Here is an 18,600-nt window from a genome sequence, read left to right on the forward strand (position 1 = left end):
GTAATTCTATATTTTACTAATTAATTAAAAAATATTTATTAACATCAATAATTGCAATATAAAAAATTAAAATATAATTTTAATCCATCATGGTCGTCTATCAAATATATACTAAACTGAAATTAATACAATAAAATATAAAATATAATGCAAACTAATTAAATATTTTAAAGTCGCACCAAATGCACCCTAAATGTGAGATTACATACACTTATAAGAGATGCTCAGAACTCAAAACTTAGTAGAATGGTCATTCCAACAGGAGCTTTGAGTTTTGGAACCTGTTTGATACAAATAGAAAATAAAAACCATAACCTTGTTCCATAAAATGTAAGAAAATAGGGAGCTAGTGGTTATTATCCCAATAATTTTGTTGCTAAAATGTGAGATGCCACGCTGTGAACATTCACTGGTGCGTGTACTTCAGTTATTGAAGGAGACGCGTGGGATTAAAGGGATTCAAAAAAAGCATGCTAAAACGAGGATTTTTATAATGACCGAAAAAAGAAAGGCAAAGGAAAAACGAAGTTTCGGCAAAAGAAATAAAACAGAGAATCAAAGAAAATTATTAATAGAGAAGAAAGAATAAAAGAGACGATTATTTGCGTGTTATTAGAGAGCCAACGATAACGTTGAAGGTAAAAAAAAAAAAAAGAATATATAAATTCTTTGAGCTTGAAAGCATTCATTGGCGGTGTATTTTTCTTGGACCGAATTTTCTCGTTAAACAAACAAACAAACAAACAAACAGGAAAAAGTTTTCATTTTCTTTTTCTGTTATCTAATTTGGAGGGAGAGATAGAGAGTAAAGATGATGTCGTCATCGTCGTCGTCGTCGTCGTCGTCGTCTTCGGCGACTGTGGCAGTTGACAAGGCGACCAGCGAGCTTTTGATTAGTCCTGATTGGACTATGAACATCGATATCTGTGATTCCATCAATTCTCATCAGTGGTAATTCTGCTTGAAAAACAGCTTTAACTTTTCGTTTAATCTTAGGGTTTCAATTTATAAAAAGCTAATTGATAATAATTTTTGTTTTGGGGATTATAGGTAGAATATGGAGTAATTTTATTTTCACCAATTTTTTCTTTTCTGTTAATTTACAAGTTACTGTTTTATGCGGTTGACTTAAGTTTGTAAGTTAGGTTTCCTGATTTTACTCAACATAAAGATATCTCTTCGCGTGTTCTTAATCAGTTTGAGAATTTAGATGATGAAATTGAGATGAAATTTTTTTTTTTTTCTGGAGTGAGAACAAAAAATATATATATATTTTGTGTATAAAGATTTCTTTTCTTTTATTTTCTTTTTTCTTTTTCAATATGAAGCTTTACGGTGAAGAATTTTTATTTTTTTTGGGGGGGGTGGGGGGGGGTTAAGGAAGTGTTTTTATTTGTTTCAAAAGAATGAAAATAATTTTTTTTTAATGGATTATCTGTTGAATTGATCAGGCAGGCGAAAGATGTTGTGAAAGCAGTGAAGAAAAGGTTACAGCACAAGAACTCAAAAGTGCAACTTCTTGCGTTGACGGTAAATTTTTTTGGAAACCTTTGGTTTTTTCTCTTGTTATCTTTTTTGGAAACTTTCTAGTCTTTTCTCTTGTTATCTTTTATTCTCCTACTGACTTCAGTTTTGCAACTTATTCTTTTGTCTGCAAAATGGTACTTTAACTGCAATATTTGTTTTGTTTTCAACTTATCAAGTTTTGACCTTAATATTGTTTAACTATGTCATGAATAACTGTTTTATAGCTTTTAGAGACGATGGTGAAGAATTGTGGTGATTTTGTTCATTTTCAAATTGCTGAGAGGAATGTCTTGGGAGAGATGGTTAAAATTGTGAAGAAGAAGGTAACCATTCTTTTGCTTTTAAAAGTATTTCAGCATGAGATGCAAGGCAGTTATTATTCTAGTATTTAAGCTTTTGTTGCATGTTTGATCCCCTTCTGATAGTAATTTTTCCAATTGTTTATCAATTATAAAGAATTTTACTGTTTAGATGATAATTTAACTTGTAAACTGCTAGTGGTGGTTTATGCGGTTGGTAACATCCTACAACTAAATTCATTGACGAACTTCAGTTTCTGATAATTTTGAAGTACACTTTGAATAGCTTTCTGTATATCAGGCCCACTAGTTTTTCTTTCTTTTGCTTTTCTCTATGACTTGTCTGCCAAGAGATTAATATGGCTTATGAGAGAGATTGATATTGCTTTTAAGAAAAAATAAAATTTCTCTCTCTCTGTAATAGCTGCTGTGTTCCTTACTTATGCATAACCAGTGCACTGATGAGAGCACCCTGTCATGTCCATGTAGGGATAGTAACTTTAAGTTTAGTTTACTTGAACTGGGAGAATAGGTACGCTACCTGAAGAATGACATGATCTGGGTGAGTGCCATGAGAAATTCGTGGGATATAATGAGAAAATCTTTGAATCTGTTTCTTGGACTGTTATGGTAATAAATTCCCTTCTGTTCTTTTTATGGCATCTTTTGTCTCTTACAGTGTTCAACGTCTATTTAGGCCTTCTGCCTCAACTAAAACATTTATCTCATTGGTTTTGCAGCCAGATATGCAGCTGAGGGATAAAATCTTGGTTTTATTAGATTCTTGGCAAGAGGCATTCGGTGGACCTGGGGGAAAACATCCTCAGTACTACTGGGCTTATGAGGATTTAAGGGTAAGCATACAGCTTTTCCTATTCCATTGCTTATTTGATTGCTCTCTTCTGCCTTGGGGTGGGAATATTGTGAACTTAGCCTGGTGCTTCTCTTATATTTTTGGTAAAAAAAAGGGCATACCAAGAAATTGCAGTCAATTGATTATAGAAGTGTGGTATAGTGTCTGTTTAATTTAACAATTGATCCACAATCTCTTTTCTTTATTTAATTTTCTTCTTTTTTGGGAAAAATAGCATTGCTTTATTGCTACTACCATTGCTTTGCTTTATTGCTTTATTGCTTTATTGCTTTATTGCTTTATTGCTTTATTGCTTTATTGCTTTATTGCATCTGTCGCTATAAGATCAGTAAATGTTTTATTCTTATTCAAGAAGAGTGAGGAATGGTGTATAGATGATCATTCGGTTGTTAGATAATTCAATAATTGTGGGCTGTATGAATGCAGCGTTATGGAGTACAATTTCCCAAGCGTTCACCAGATGCTGCTCCTATATTTACACCTCCTGTTTCCCACCCCACTCTAGGACAAGCTCAAGCTAGTTATGGAATGCCTAGCAATTCCTCAAGAAGGCTTGACGAAACAATGGCGACAGAGGTTGAAACTTTAAGGTGAGGATTTCACTTTGGTTCTCACAGCATCTGGTCCCTTGTTACCACGAAATATTGCTTTTTGTCTAGTTATTCTGGAGATAGTTTAAGTCTGTTATTTTCTTGCCCATGTAGTTTTTCAAGCTTGGATTCTATGCGAGATGTTATGGAGCTGTTAAGTGACATGCTGCAAGCTGTAAATCCTAGCGACCGTGAGGTATGTGAAATCATAGTTTTAACTCTAATCGTTACCCTAACAGAGGTGTAAAATCTTTTACCTTTTTTCCTTTTTTCTTTTAACTGTTTGTAGGCAGTAAAAGATGAGGTAATTGTTGATCTCGTCAGTCGGTGTCGGTCCAATCAAAAAAAGCTCATGCAGATGCTTACTACAACCGGGTCAGTCCTCACCAAATGGCTATTCTTAAGGATTAATAGCTTCCTGCATGTTGCTCTTTATATCATCCGTAGAATTAGTCAATGATGTGTAATCATGTGTGGGAGTGGAATTTCTCTGTCAACGTGCGGTACCATGGGGTCATGAATGGTTATCTAAATTTGTATTTTTGGCAATGTGGCAGGGATGAGGAACTTCTTGGCCGGGGTCTTGAATTAAATGACATTCTGCAGAACTTGCTTGCAAAACATGACGCTATAGCATCTGGTTTGCCCATACCAACTGAAGTTACAAATTTAAGTCCTAAACCAAATGAAGCATGTCCCGCATCTAGCCTCAAATCGACTGATGCTGGTGACTCGAGCCCAACACCTAATGGTAACCACCCTGCACCTGTTGCTAGTGTGACGAGGGCCCTAATCGATGAAGAGGAAGAAGAGGAAGATGACTTTGCACTGCTAGCTCGAAGGTTGTTCATGACTACTTAGCAATAGTTTATTGACCTCCTCTCTGTTCTGTTTGCTGTAAATGCGGATTTAATTTATTTTTTATTGAGGATGTTGATTTGTGCTTTCCATTTGATAATATGTGCAGGCATTCCATGCCGAAGCCAGGGCCTTCTCAGAATACATCTGCAGAAACTGGGGGCGCTCTTGTGCCAGTGAGCAATAGCAATGCAACTTCATCCTTGCCAGCTGCCACCCCATCCAATGCTTTGGCTCTGCCTGATCCACCTGCACCAGTGAGGACTTCAAAAGAACAGGACATTATTGACCTTTTGAGTATTACCTTGTCAACTACATCGACCTCCCCGCATACCCCACACACACCACCAATTTCCAGTCAGAGCACACAGCAGGTACCTGCTCCTTCGAGCACTCAAGGAAATCTCTATGCTTCCAAAGCTTATCCTGGAAATCAAGGGCAGGTACCTTACAACAACTATGTTGCTCCATGGGCCCAGCCTCAATCACAGCCATTACCACAATCACAACCCCAATTCCAGCCAGGGGTGCAGCCTCAATATCCTCAATATTCATCTGCATATCCTCCTCCACCATGGGCTCCTACCCCCGGTTATTTTAACAACCAAAATAATCTCGCTGGTGCCAATAATATGTTTTCAAGTACCCGGGCCAACTTGCCCACATCTTACAGACCCTTGCAACCAAATAACTCATTCCCTATAAGAGGGAGCAATGGCTCAGTTATGCATGGGGATCCTCTGGCAAGTTCTGGCCCAGGAAATCCAGTCTCAACGACAGCGCAGAAGCCTTTTATTCCTTCATACAGACTATTTGAAGATCTGAATGTTCTAGGCAGTGCAGATGCCAGGCTTAAGATGACGAGCAGCTCATCGCCTAGCTTGTCAGGAACTTCTGGGCAAGGTATGGTGGGTGGGAGGAAGTGAGAAATTCTAGTGGTACAGCAGGTTTTATATGAAAACAGGATTGTTGATATATCCATGTGAATATGGTGAATGCAAATTTCTTCGTTTAGGTTGGAATGTATCTATGTATCCTTAGATATATTCATGTCAGTCATAGCTTTGCATTGGTTATGAAGATCACCCTTTTCGGTTCTTGGTATGGCTTGTGTTTGTAATTGTTACTGTCATTTGTAGCTTTCGGTGATTTGATCCTTGAATTGGACATGATTTTCGGCAACTTTCGAACTTAAACAATCAATTCCTGTGAGTGTGAGCTGGTTGATTAATGATTACCGCCTTGCCATTGATGTCCTCTTAAGTCACTTGCAACAAACCAACCTCAACAACACGCGCAAGGTCGCTTGTTGGGCGTTCTCTATGAACACGTTTCAAAATTGTTTGTTGGACGTCACGATTCTGAAAATGACTAAGGCCCGGTGATCCATAAATTCAAACAGAATACATAATGGAAAGCCTAAGTTAAAGACCCCCGCATTTCAGGGGATAATTACCCATATCACTCACTGTTTGCAACAAGTGTGCTGCTTTTACAAATTGAACAAAAGGGATGGAAGAACAATGGACACGCCGAAATGGGAGGAGAGATAAACAGGAGGGGTAAAAAGAAAAAAAAAACCTATTTACACACATTTACCTATATAACAAATTATTTGCCAAAGCACCCCTAATGTAGGATTTCTTACCCAACATGTTAGAGACTCCACATTGGAGGCAAATGAATGTATAGCATACAACTTCACTTTGAATTTCCCCGACCCCGTATTTCCAATTTATCAACAGTGAAGGACAACTGCGGCAGCAGAACGTGTGGCATTTCATGACTTGAATAAAGATGTGCATTGTTGACACGTTGGCCTGCCCTCAATTTGCTGCCTTCCAAATTTGGGAATTTGAATCCAGTAAAAATAGTTCATTTCTTGCACGTGAGTTGACATCAAATCAAGCATGTATAGAGACACAGGCATCTGCAGAACCGGCAGCAAGAAGCACTTGGTATGGGTGGAAGGTGAGGCAATTTACAGAACCAATCTTCTGGGCCATGAAGCTCGGATGGTGGTATCTAATGGTGCCCAGTTGTTCACCCTCCAAACTGAAAACTTTGATCAGCTGTTTTGCTGACCCACTGGCAATGATTGGGGCATGTCTATGAACAGCTAAAGCTGACAAAGAGCCCCTGTGAGCATCAATTGTAAGATAGGCATCCTTGTGGTTTCTAATATCAAGGAATTGGATGTCACCAGCTTGTGATGCACTGACAATCTGAAAAAGAACAAGTGAGGTGGTAAACTAAGGCAAAATTAGCTTCAGTTTCCCAGTAAATAGTTCAAGATGCAAGAAAATAAATCAAAAGTCAGAAAAAGATGGTAAACACTTGGGTGTTCCATTTACCTTTGCCGGATCCAGTCCAGGCTGAAAGCTGATCCCCACAACTCTTTCTACTTGCTGAGTATGCGGTCGTGTCGAACAGACAAGCCTATGAATTTAAGAAGTTAATACAAAAATCAGATGGTCAGAATTTATACAAATCCAGAGATAATGAAACAGAGGTTGTAATGGTACTCTTAGGCTTCATTCAGTATTACTGCGTAGCAGATTTAGCACAGATGCTAAGTATTTGGTAAAGACTTGCAACTGTGGCCTGGATGTTAAGGTGATTATTCTCCACAGTTGTCTGATGAACAACCTATATTACATTTACTACTACTGACAAAATTATTCGTCAAGATTCATATTTACCAAACATTAAAAACTTCAATTAGAAGATAGATCTTTTTTTCCTCACAAGTTTCACATTACTTTTAAGACAGCACCACAGTAACACATAGAGCTTATAAACAACACTTGATAACATGTATACTTCATCTATTATTAAAGAAGAACGTAGAGTATGTAGAGCCTATGAACAACGCTTGATAGATAAAGTATTAGGTAGAATTGTAAAAAAAAAAAAAATTCATGGTTACAAGGACTCGCAACCAGAATTGTCATCAACAAATATATTTTAATCTACCATGGCTCATTGAATTCTGAATTTGATGGAACGCTCCAATCACAAAAACATATCCATTCTGTGTCAGGCCAGGAATTAAAATTAATGCAAAATGCTTACATGTCAGGTGTGCGAACATCATAAAGTCTGACAGAGCCATCCACGAAACCAGCAGCAAGCTGACCCCCATGAACTTGAGAAGCAGTCTACACGATACAAATATAACTCATCAACAAAAGCTTCTAACTCTACATAACAATCTCTTTATATTAGCACACTGTTATTGATAAAACACCACATTAGAAAAGAGTTCAGTCTAATGAATTTGTATCATCTTAGCATCCTGACATGCATCCATGAGCCCTGTCTTCATACTTCTAACAGGCAATGCATCAAAGAGAAAACCAGCTAACACATTTTTCCACCAAATCTAATGTAATCATAGATTTGCAGTGTTTTCCAAACCTGCTGAACTCATCTGTCAAAATACGACATATTTCCCATTTTGTAACATATTTCCCAAATTTCTTATGTCCAGTAACTTTAAAGTTTTCCTATCTTAGAGAGATTTTCTATACCTAATATACAAGCTAAAAGAACATAAAAAGTTGTGGAAAATAATCATTGTTCTCCAAATGATTCAGCTACTGCACAGGAGTGAGTGGAAACTCACCAGTGCTGAGATGCTGCAGTCTGATGATGAAGGAATTGGATTGACCATCTGCTGCTCCTTTTCGAGGTCCCAAAGCATAATGGATGATACCTCTCCAGATGCATACTAACAATATGACATCAGAAAAATGCATCACAACGCTACAAAAGTGAATTCTGCGATTAAACTAAATCCTACAGGCTTCATAAATCAAAATGTACCAGATATCCAGACTGCTGTTGCCAGTCCACAACGACATTTGAACATCGGACGCCAGGTTTGTGACCTTGGATTGAAGAAAATGCAGTAACAAGCTTCTGTTTGTCCTTCTGATCGTAATCTTTCCAAATTCGAATATTTCCATTGCCTACATCATATAAGAAAATAAGCCAAAATAATAGGACATCTAACATTCCAATCGACAACAAATCAAAAAAATGCAGAAAACAATATTACATGAAGCGACAAGCAGAAGGCTGACATCAAGCTCATTCACAAGGCAGAGTTTAGATATTCCTTTGTCAGGAAAGTCGTGATTATCGAAACTGTTGAGAAGGGTATCTTCCTCATAATTCCATATCCTGTGAAGAAACAAATACCGAACAGTTCATGCATTTGAGAGAGATGCAATTACAAGAAACCAGAGGACCCATCTTACTACATCTAATAAACAACAAAAATGAAATTAACTGAACCATCTCACAGCGGAGAAACCCCATGAGTGGCCAAATCAATTGATAGTAAGATGGTATTGTGGATGCATCTAATGCACTAAGTGTCACATACTAACATATCAGGGCACTAACAAGAAAATTGCAAACACATCCACAGCTCACTTACAATCCCCAGTGGGACTCATAAGCTCTCCCATGATACCTAAGGGCAAGATGTACTAGGTATCTACATCTAACAACCTAAGATACAGCTTGAAGACACTGGACCTCTATCATTCAACATTTCAGCTGTAACTTCATATTGCGAGAATCAAATACATGCTAAGAAGTTCATACAGTAGCCAAAACAAAGTAGAACCTGCCCTATTTAATATTTAAAAAAGAGAGAGAGAGAGAGAGAGAGAGAGAGGGATTCCACCACAAGAACTCATGACCAGACAGAATGCCTGCCTAAGACTTGCTCCATATCTAGGCATTTCTTCCTATCAGGCAGGACAATAAGCTTTCTTTCCCAAGCCACATTAGTGTGCCCATAGTAGTACTTGATTTACCATGAACAAGCAAACGAACAAATGGAAACAGCCTTGTAAAGAGTTGAAAAAAGAAAAAGGAAACACCATACTTAATCCTCTCATTCTCATCAGCAACAACCACAATAGGACAGAAAGGTTGGAGCAAGGCCGTCTTCGTACCCTTTTCAAATCTCGTATCCCAGCAAGCACTTGGATTATTAAGCTTGCTGACAGCTGGCCAGCAAAATTAACAGCAACTTAGATCCTCACACAAGAACCATCATAAAAATACAAAAAAATAAATCACTAAAAAAAAAAACTAAATCAAAAGATTTACACGAGCGTTGGCATTTTGCAATGTGCTCTAGAGCAAATTTCTCTCTTTCTTCTCTTCTAGCTAATATTTCTTCAGTATCATCTGCTGCAGTGAGAAGTGGCTTGGAGAAGTGGCCGCAACTCCAATTGTAGATAGTTGAAGGAGGAAGCAAACTGCGTTCTGAAACTGCAGATGGGTCCCCAGAGCCTAAAAGTGGATCAGCTAGTCCTGAATCCGGAGAATTTATCAAGTGAGGCCTGAACTCTAAAGAGCAAACTCTACGCATTCCAGGTAAGAAACTTTGCCGTGGTGGGCTGACAGGAGGGGTTCTAAATTTTAATGGCAAATGACCTGCCAAAAACAGATAATATTAATGTTTTCATGATTTTCAAAAAAAGCGAAAAACAAGCAGACAAGAATAAAGACACCAAAGATAGCAGGCACCTAATGGAAATTGAAATGTAAAAGAAAACATATTTCAATTCAATCGAAAGGATCAACATAATCGTCCTGTGAAGCTAACACAAAGATAACCATATTAGTGAATTAAAAATGATGGCATGGAGGACAATGAAAAAGTTACCTCCATTCATGTCAAACCATGAAGATGAACGAACTAGTCCTGCAAGGCTAGGCGTTGGAGCTGCAGTTGTAGGGTCACCTGGCCGGCTAGTGTTGCCCATGGACATAACAGGTTTTGTCACCACCTGCTCAATCCCAATAATGGACAGTACCCGACGACCAAGAGTTGCTATGCGTGGAGATGGATCTTTAGCTAAAGTACACATTGCCAATACACATTGTGAATAAATTGCACTATCAAGAGGCTTTGGCCTCATATGGTTGACAACCCCATTGCTGACACCATCATTTAAGATTCCAGAATCTGAATGTTGGGATGAATCATCTGACAATGGGGACCCATGCATAAGTCCAGCATTAGCAAGAGGACTGCTCGTGGAGACTCTTCCATCTCTGACAACTGCTTCATTGCCAACTCTCGTTAATGGACCAATCTGAGAAGAAACAATACTTCCACTTCCGGTAGTTTTTATATGAGCTAATGAAGGTAATGAACCCAGGAGAGAATTGGACTGAGGCTTCGAATAAGCAGCAGCAATTGACTTGAGGTGCTGCTTATGGCCAAAGGCAAAGCGTGCAAGAGCTGTAAAGACATTAACAAATCAACTCAGTTATGCTTTCAGAATCTATGGATATAGTTTGAATACAGCTTTCCCCTCCCCCAAGCCAACTGCCAAAAACCTCACTGCAATGCATAAATGGAAAGCACTTGTCCTCTGTGATTCCCAATAAACTCCACAGGCCAGGCAATGAGATCACAAATATAACACATTGCATGTCCAATTATGTTACACATGTAAATCACATGATACAATGTAAGAAAATATTTCGATAAACATGGATCATTTTTTCGAAAATATAAACTTGTCAAAGTCTCCATTTATATGCATGAGTGTTAAGACAGAAACATGATTCTTTCTACAAATTACAGAGGCTTCTTCGAAAAACAAAATCATATAAAGAAATCATTTTTCCATAATAACAGTTCAGAAAATCTATTTTTGCATATTAATTATATCAAGGTAAACCAAATAGTATGCCAATAAATGTTAAATAATCTGTTATTATATTCTTCAAAATTCTAAAGAAACACAAGACTGTGGCTTTTCAAAATTCTAAAAATGGAAGCAAGAAAAGAATTTTAATGTGAGAGACTAGGCTGTGCAGTAATCTTAGGACACTGGACTCTCTTGATTAAGTAAACATTGTTTAAACATGCAGGATCTGAAGGTTCCAAAAAAATGTGGCTTTTACAGTTACTAAACAAAACACAAATGAACATGAATGTTCAAATATATAAAAATAAACAGAAATCCAGAAGCAGATTAGTATCAGTCACATACCTACAGCAACCTCAGCTCGGACCAGTGGACTTCCGTCTGAAACAACAGTTAAAAGGCTTCTAATGATACTAATTTCAGCTCTAATCTTTTCATCATCATCACATTCTTCATCTCCTTCAACACCATCTCTACACGAGTCGAACCCAATATCAAGCAGGGTACCCAATGAGAAGACGGCTGAAGCCCTAACCTGAAATAAATGGCTTCAGCAACTAAGATATGACATTACACAGCAATCGAAGGATTTATTAGTTGAAGGATATTATAACTACAAAGCAAGAAGGACACCTCTGGCTGTGGTTCAGAAAGTAGAGGAACGTAAATTGCTGGGGCATCTGCCCGCCGACCTATTGTTTGAGCCTCTGTGAAATCCTCCCACAGCTTTCCCAGACACAGGCAGAGCCACTGAAGAAATAATGGTTCAGTTTGTGCATCATTTGGCATTGAACCCTGAAGATGCTTCAAGCACACATGGATCAGACCAGCTTCGATACATGCTTCCTGGCCCCGCCTATGTCCATCAACAATGACAGCCAATACAAATGCAGCCATGGCTCGCTGTTCTGGATATGCTTCCATGCTATCAAGAAACCTGATAAAATAAGCATGTCCTCCATCCTTAACAAGATCAACCTGACAAGACTGTCATCCCACAAGAAGGAATTTTAGTATTACTTACAAAAGTTCAGATATAGTAACGATTGAGGAACACGGTATATAACCAGACATGGATTAAAAAATATAGTAAATAGCACTTCTGCACTGTCCAGCCTGCACATCTTTACATTAGTTTTGATATTTTTTGCCCTTCTTTTCATGTTTGCATTTGCAAATTCAGATAGCAAAGAGAGAAAAAGAGAGATAAGAATCATAAAGAAACTGGACAGGCCAGCCAAGTTCTGCAAAAACATGGGCTAAGGCCCCGCCAAGGCAAGTTTATCAACCAAATACTCATTCTCCTCAGCTTTTTAACACCCTTATACCATCCTTCTGTTATCAATAAATTGTACAGAAAAATACTCAACAAAATGTATGTAGTAGGAAATATACTTTTTTGACATTACATTCTTCGTTGTATCCACCCCAGCAAACAGCCCCAAGAAAGGAACGCTAGAAGCTACCACAGGCATATGAGAGCAGCATGTTTGTGCTTGTGTGCACGATTTGGTGTGTAGCTATTCACAAACCTATATCTACACCAGAATTATGAATCAGTCATCAATATACCTTATCAAGTGCTAGAATCTTTGTCCATATGAATACAAGAATTTGCCGTAGTTCTGGCGTTGTAGTTTGGAGCAGCTTCAGAACATAGGGAAATATCCCAACTGACAACGCCTACAATATCCAAATTCAATCCACAAGTAAATCACAAAAATTCGCTAATCACAACAAATACACAATTCTCAGAGATAGAATAACTGAAAACCGCAGACGGCAATACTTACCAGATCTACAGCCCAGGGTCCCATGTCAAGAAATCTTCCAAGAAGAACTAGTGCCCGAAATCTATGGCATTGACTAAGTAAAACCTGAAACACAAATAATCAGCTCATTAAGCATCTTCGTTTACACTGTAATTGTTCTAAAAATGTCACAAAGAGGAGAAAAAGAAACAATAGATACAAAAGAGTGAAAACATTTTGTTAACAAACTATACTGCACTGCAGGTAAAGCCTATCCCACCAAAATATAAACGACGCCAACAAAAATATCCAAGAGAGCGAGTAGAGAAGTGAGCATTAATGATTAATAAAAATTCCACTTATTAGAAAGGATAATCAAGAAAATTACAAATGATTGAACTCTTAAAACTCAAATGGGCATAATCCATCTGATATGCATAGTATATCACTCTGGGCATGAATATGAATATTTTGATTGGCTAATGGAATTAACTTCCTAATTTCATGGTGCAGGTAGGTACTGGCAGCACCCGATTGAAAATTTGAAACTCGAGAGGAGGGTCACAGACACCCGGCTTTGTTTAATTTGATTCACCATGAGTGAGAAGTATCATACCTGAAGAACAATGGGCAACTGCTCCGGTGGCTTTTTATGTTCGGATCCATGGTCAAGCCACACCTCAAAAGCCGTCAGCTGTTCACTAAAAAAAGGACTAGGCTGCAACAGACACAAACCAGGCAACTCAGAAACTAAGAAACTCATTAATTTGTATGTGTGAAACAAAATCAGAACGAAAGCAAACCTGATATTCAGCATTAGGATCTGCAACCAATGAAGGCAGCTGGGAGAGGCAAATTTCAGCTGCCATATCCCATGCATCCCTGCAGTAAAAACAAGTAATCCCATCATAATTTGAATTTGAAAGTAATAACATGAATTTAGCAATAAGATAAGACCCCACTAAATACCACATATGATGCTGATGGGTTGGAGGCAACATGGGGTGAGAAATTGGAGAGCAATTTGCTGAACGCATAATCCTCTCAGCAAGTAAAAAATTCCTGAAGAGGCTGGCAACTAACAAATCTTGTCTGAACAATCTCTGAAAAAGATCTGCAGTGAAGAACTGACCATTGGCTATATGGCTCACCAAAATGAAACATGCATGAAATTAAAAGTTGCATTATAACAAACTGCATAGTATATCTCAGCAAAATACCATGAGGAAGAACATTCCAAGCAATAGTGTCTGTGACTGCAGTGAAAATCCAATTCAATTCACCCAGAAGTGTTCTACGGTCAGTTTGGCGGCCAGGAATTTTATCTATAAGAGAATAATCAAGGGACTCATGCAGTAATGAACGCTTACAAAACCTGGAAGACATGATATATATAAATAATCAGAAATTAGCAAGCTCAATCAATACATATAAATATATATATATATATATATATATATATAGAGAGAGAGAGAGAGAGAGAGAGAGAGGAAAGATTCTTCTGGACACAACTATGCCTGCAAACATGCATGAAACTGTATGCAACGAGGTGCAAAAAATAGCATGCATCTAAAACCAACTATAAACAACTTCTAAAGTTTAATTATCACTTAACACATCTGAGCTCAAGAAATCTGCACTCAATTAGGATGGCCAGATCTGAAAGACTAAGGTCCTTGTGATAAACAGAGTGAAAATGTTTACTCATGTAAACTTACAGTTCAAATGTTCATATCATCTGACAACAATCAACCCAGCAACTCCTGGTAAATATGACAGGATCTGCTTATAGGCATCAACAATGCAAGGAGAGAATTACTTCTCAAAAAGATAAAGTTGTTGCATATTTCTTTACCGTGAAATCAACTTTAAGACCTTGCAATACATTAAACTCCGATTAATGCCACAATGCCCTAGCATAGATCAAGACTGATCCCAAATGAGAATACCAATGTCAATGAGTATAGATATTATTCTTCACCAGACAAAATAAGAACCAAAGCTATACAATAATTACTTCGATAAACAATGTGATGCTCACAGTTCACACTCATTCCTAAAGCACACAAACACAGACAGCTTCCAAAGATTAACAAAATGAAAAGAAAAAAAGAAAAGGAGTCAAGGTTTCACCATCTCAATGCCATTGTGATTGGCGTAGTGAGGCAAGAAGTAAAAACATCAGCAGGAAACTCTTCACTCTGTGGAAGGGTCTCATGTGCCTCACAGGCAGCAAGCAGAATGCAATCCCTTGTTGATCCAGAGTAGTTAGACGCACCCCAGTCATGAAGCTAAAAATCAATCAAACAATTACATCAAAAGTACGGTAGAGATCAAAACTCATGAATGACAACATAGGATCATCTTAATGATGAATTCTTAGTAAAACACCATTGAATACCTCAATGAATGCATTAACAATCATCCCAGCAGCAGAACAGTCAAAAACATATATTGATGGAGTCTTTAACCAGGAATCAAGGTCACTGATCGGCAGGGGAATATACTGTGTATAACTCTGAACTCATTACACCAGTTAGTGAAAGGAAAAGTTCAGAAAATAATACAAAGGAAATAATAACAATAACAAAATTGGGAAATATTAGAAGCAACAGAAGGAAAAACCTTATTGAAAAGCCAGATTTCACCATTAGCAGTCGGTTTGGGCACACCATGTCCATTGTAATGAAACAACACTCTCTCACCCTTTGCATATCTACGGCATGTATTACAAAGCTTTTTAACTTCATCTACAGTAGGATCTAGTTGAACTTTATACCGAGCCTGTTCACATCTCCGAAGGTAAATTGAAATTGAACTTGATATAGTTTTGTATCAAGAATTAGAAGTCAGATATCTTCTCACCCTGGGTTGCCATCTTTCATACTGCTGACTCAAGTTCTTTCCAATCGTTTCAAGTGCTTTCTGGGGGGCCAAAGAAAATGGATCTACCAAAAAAAAAAAACAAAAACAAAAAAGAGATCTTAACAATATAAAGGAGTTTATAGCCTAAGAGATAAAAGTTGAAAAAAAAAAAATCTACTATGCTTCAATTACTTGCCAACACGCAAGCAGAAAAAGAAAAGACCTGACCATAAGACAGTTGAAATTGATGGTGGGGCTTAGTTTTTAAAATTTTATATTTGCCAACCGTGAACTCATTCAAGGAAACAAATTAAATACAGGAAAACAGATAATTATCAATGAAAACAATTTAGGTAAACCAGTCAACAGCAGTCTTCCAAAAAGTCAAGCACTTAGCAATCCAAATTTAAGTAAAATGCCAAAATGGATAACTGTGACAGATAATTGAAATTGGAATTAAAATAGTTTACACAGCAGTTTCATTACCCAATGTCATTATAATGAAAAAAAGGTACCCAAAAAAAAAAGAGCAAGTGTGGACTAACTTGCACACACAAGAAATACATCATGAACATAGAAAGAATAAACAATTTAACAGGTAAATAAATCCCCACATATCAGCAAATAACAGGAAAGAGATCAAAAGCATTTAAAATCCTTGCATGTTAAAACAAGAAAACCATGAAAATATAACTATTCCCATTCCTAGGTAATAACAATTAAACAAGTATTCTTCATCTTTAATACAATTTTGAGTTTCTTATTAAAAAAAAAAATTTAGATGGCGAAAGAATCCAGAGCAAACATTTAAAAGCAATATAAGAAAGAATTAGCAGTTCGTAAAAGCACCTATCCAGCATTCCATTCTGGCACAAGGTGAGATCTTTATTACATCCGGTGGATCAACGCTAATGTTTAAACATAAAACTAGAGCTACACATCCTGTCTTCATCTGCACAAGATTAAAACCAAATAGACAAATGAATAACATCAAAACATAGCATCTACAACAAGACAAGCAAGCATATCCCTTCAGAACATCTTCCCCCCCCCCCCCCCCCTCCAAAAAAAAAAAGCAGTAGCTTAAATAATGGACACAACATGAGCAACAGACCATAAAAGGTAAAACTAAATAGAAATCAACCCTCAACACAGCATCCCTGTCTCTTCAATTTATTTTGAGCAACCAGAAAGACAATGACTCATACAATTCTGAGCAAGGACCTACGCGTCGGCTCAAGCAGCATTGGGAGGTATGACATTGGTGTAATATATTATTTTTTTAAATAAATTTTGGAGATCACGGTTCTTCGGTAACTCTTTTAATCATGTAACAGTTTCTTTATCAAATTTCAAGCCTGCATACTCCACCCATACCTATTTAAGGTATAAAATACACTTTTCCCAAAATTTATCATAATAAGCAGAGCAACAGATGCTGCTCTTACACATTAGGCATGTAACAATTAACAGATGTAAAAGAACCACTTCAATACTTAGGCAACCAAGCAAGGTATATGTCACCAAGAGTTAAAATCAAGTTGGACAAAAAGAACTTAATCAGAAACTTAAACAGAACTCAAAAAATCAAACCAATAGCACAAAATCTTGACTAAAACAAGTACATAACCCTAAAAAAATCAATTTTTTTAAAGATACTATTTCTCTAAGGTTAGTTCATGTACCAAATCAATTGAAACGACCAATGGCGCATCAATAAACTCAAAATTAACCAAAAGAAAACAATTTTCACGATAATGGTTTAAAAATGAGCACTTACTCTGTCCTTGGGCCGCCATTTGGAGACGAGACCGCTGTCAGAAGGACCAGAAGGGGTAGAAGCCTCGAAAGCCTCGTGACGAAGCTCACACAAAACGACAGTCTGAGGCAAGTAAGCCAAGCTAGTGGTGGTGGTGGTGGTAATCGTCGTAACGGAGGCATTGTTGGTATAACTACTACTCGCAGTGTCAGAATCTCTCCTCAAATCGACGTCGCCATGAGCGGAGCCGCAGTTGTCGTTCAAGTGATTCGAAACGACGGCGGATTGCGAAAACCTAGACGCCATCAAGTCGCCCAATGCCATCCAAATCACCAGAAACCCTTAATAATAGCAAAATAAATCAATCAAATCGACGCAATTTACGTTTTTGCCCTAAATTCGACAAACCATAACACAGAACACTAACAACCGTGATGAAAATTTTTAAATTTGGGATCGACAAATTATGTGAGCGATGTGTATGGGGTGGAGGTGAGGGGAGGGGAGGGGAAGGGCCGGGGGGCGGAGACTAATCAACGAAGCCGCTGAACCAGCGGCGCATGGAGATGCGACGGAGAAAAGAAAGAGAATCCAGCTCTGAGAAAAGTGGAGGGGACAAGCGAAGAGTGACGAAACCCTAGGCGGCGATGGCGGTGGCGACCGTCGTGGCGGTGGGGCATATAAAAAAAATTTTGTAGTGGCGGCTAACAACAAAAAAAGGAGAAATTTTGAGGATTTTGTCAAAGAAACAGAGAAAGGGAGTGAATGTGTGTGTGTGTTTTGGTGTATATTGTGTTCCTGTCTTCGTGCTTTTTTTTTTTTTTTTCCCCCTCTTTTATTTATCACGTGTTTAATAATTTTTCTTAACTTTCATTTGATGTTTGTAATTGTAATGGTGACGCAAATTATAAGAACCAAGAATAAATAATATTCCTCTTTATAAAGATTAAAATAAAATAAAATAAACTAATATATTTTTTATCGTATCCAATGTACATTTACTTAATGAATGTAGTAACATATAATTTTTAAAAATTACGGAAAAATATTATCTAATTAGTGAATACTAAATAAAAACTTTTAGAACAATTGTACCTCAATATTTTTGTGTTTATGTAGCACTCATTTATTAAATGGCTAATTTTGCAACTTAAAACTATAATAAAATTATTTATCGCTCCATTCTATTAGAGAATGGAAGAATATTATTATTTACTTATTTAGGGAAAGTATACCATTACTCTGAGAATGATTTAGATTTCCCAAATTTAGATTATTTTAGTTTTGAATGCTTATTTATTGCTTTTTCTTTTATCATTTATTAAATATTGCAATGGAATTTTTTATGTTTTGTTTTTTTCTCTTGAAACTTATTAGATTGAGATTTG

The 18,600-nt window shown here is 37.2% G+C and overlaps 2 protein-coding genes across 3 annotated transcripts; one reads left to right on the forward strand and one right to left on the reverse strand.

Moving 5' to 3' along the window:
- The first annotated feature begins 512 nt into the window (after positions 1-512).
- LOC102614457 (TOM1-like protein 6) lies at positions 513-5,330 on the forward strand. 2 transcript variants are annotated; one of them, XM_006481081.4, is made up of 9 exons: positions 513-951; positions 1,452-1,530; positions 1,752-1,850; positions 2,567-2,680; positions 3,127-3,290; positions 3,405-3,486; positions 3,580-3,665; positions 3,848-4,132; positions 4,258-5,330. In XM_006481081.4, exons 1-9 carry the CDS (start codon positions 812-814, stop codon positions 5,072-5,074), a joined length of 1,866 nt encoding a protein of 621 aa, XP_006481144.1. In that variant the 5' UTR covers positions 513-811; the 3' UTR covers positions 5,075-5,330. The 2 variants fall into 2 exon arrangements, with proteins under 2 accessions (XP_006481144.1, XP_052299509.1); XM_052443549.1 differs by lacking the exons at positions 513-951; positions 1,452-1,530; positions 1,752-1,850 and adding an exon at positions 2,340-2,456.
- A 238-nt stretch (positions 5,331-5,568) lies between these two features.
- Positions 5,569-18,010, reverse strand: LOC102614941 (regulatory-associated protein of TOR 1). The gene is made up of 23 exons (XM_025099878.2): positions 17,234-18,010; positions 16,303-16,405; positions 15,454-15,536; positions 15,214-15,372; positions 14,990-15,106; positions 14,722-14,879; positions 13,809-13,963; positions 13,558-13,702; positions 13,392-13,470; positions 13,205-13,306; positions 12,631-12,714; positions 12,410-12,520; positions 11,471-11,824; positions 11,183-11,372; positions 9,841-10,422; positions 9,279-9,608; positions 9,052-9,175; positions 8,212-8,336; positions 7,977-8,122; positions 7,777-7,881; positions 7,224-7,309; positions 6,503-6,587; positions 5,569-6,373 (listed from the first exon to the last, which is right to left on the reverse strand). Exons 1-23 carry the CDS (start codon positions 17,534-17,536, stop codon positions 6,053-6,055), a joined length of 4,047 nt encoding a protein of 1,348 aa, XP_024955646.2. The 5' UTR covers positions 17,537-18,010; the 3' UTR covers positions 5,569-6,052.
- Between the last annotated feature and the right edge of the window lie 590 nt (positions 18,011-18,600).

This window comes from Citrus sinensis, chromosome 6 (genome assembly GCF_022201045.2).
Source record: "Citrus sinensis cultivar Valencia sweet orange chromosome 6, DVS_A1.0, whole genome shotgun sequence".
NCBI classification, from domain to species: Eukaryota; Viridiplantae; Streptophyta; class Magnoliopsida; order Sapindales; family Rutaceae; genus Citrus; species Citrus sinensis.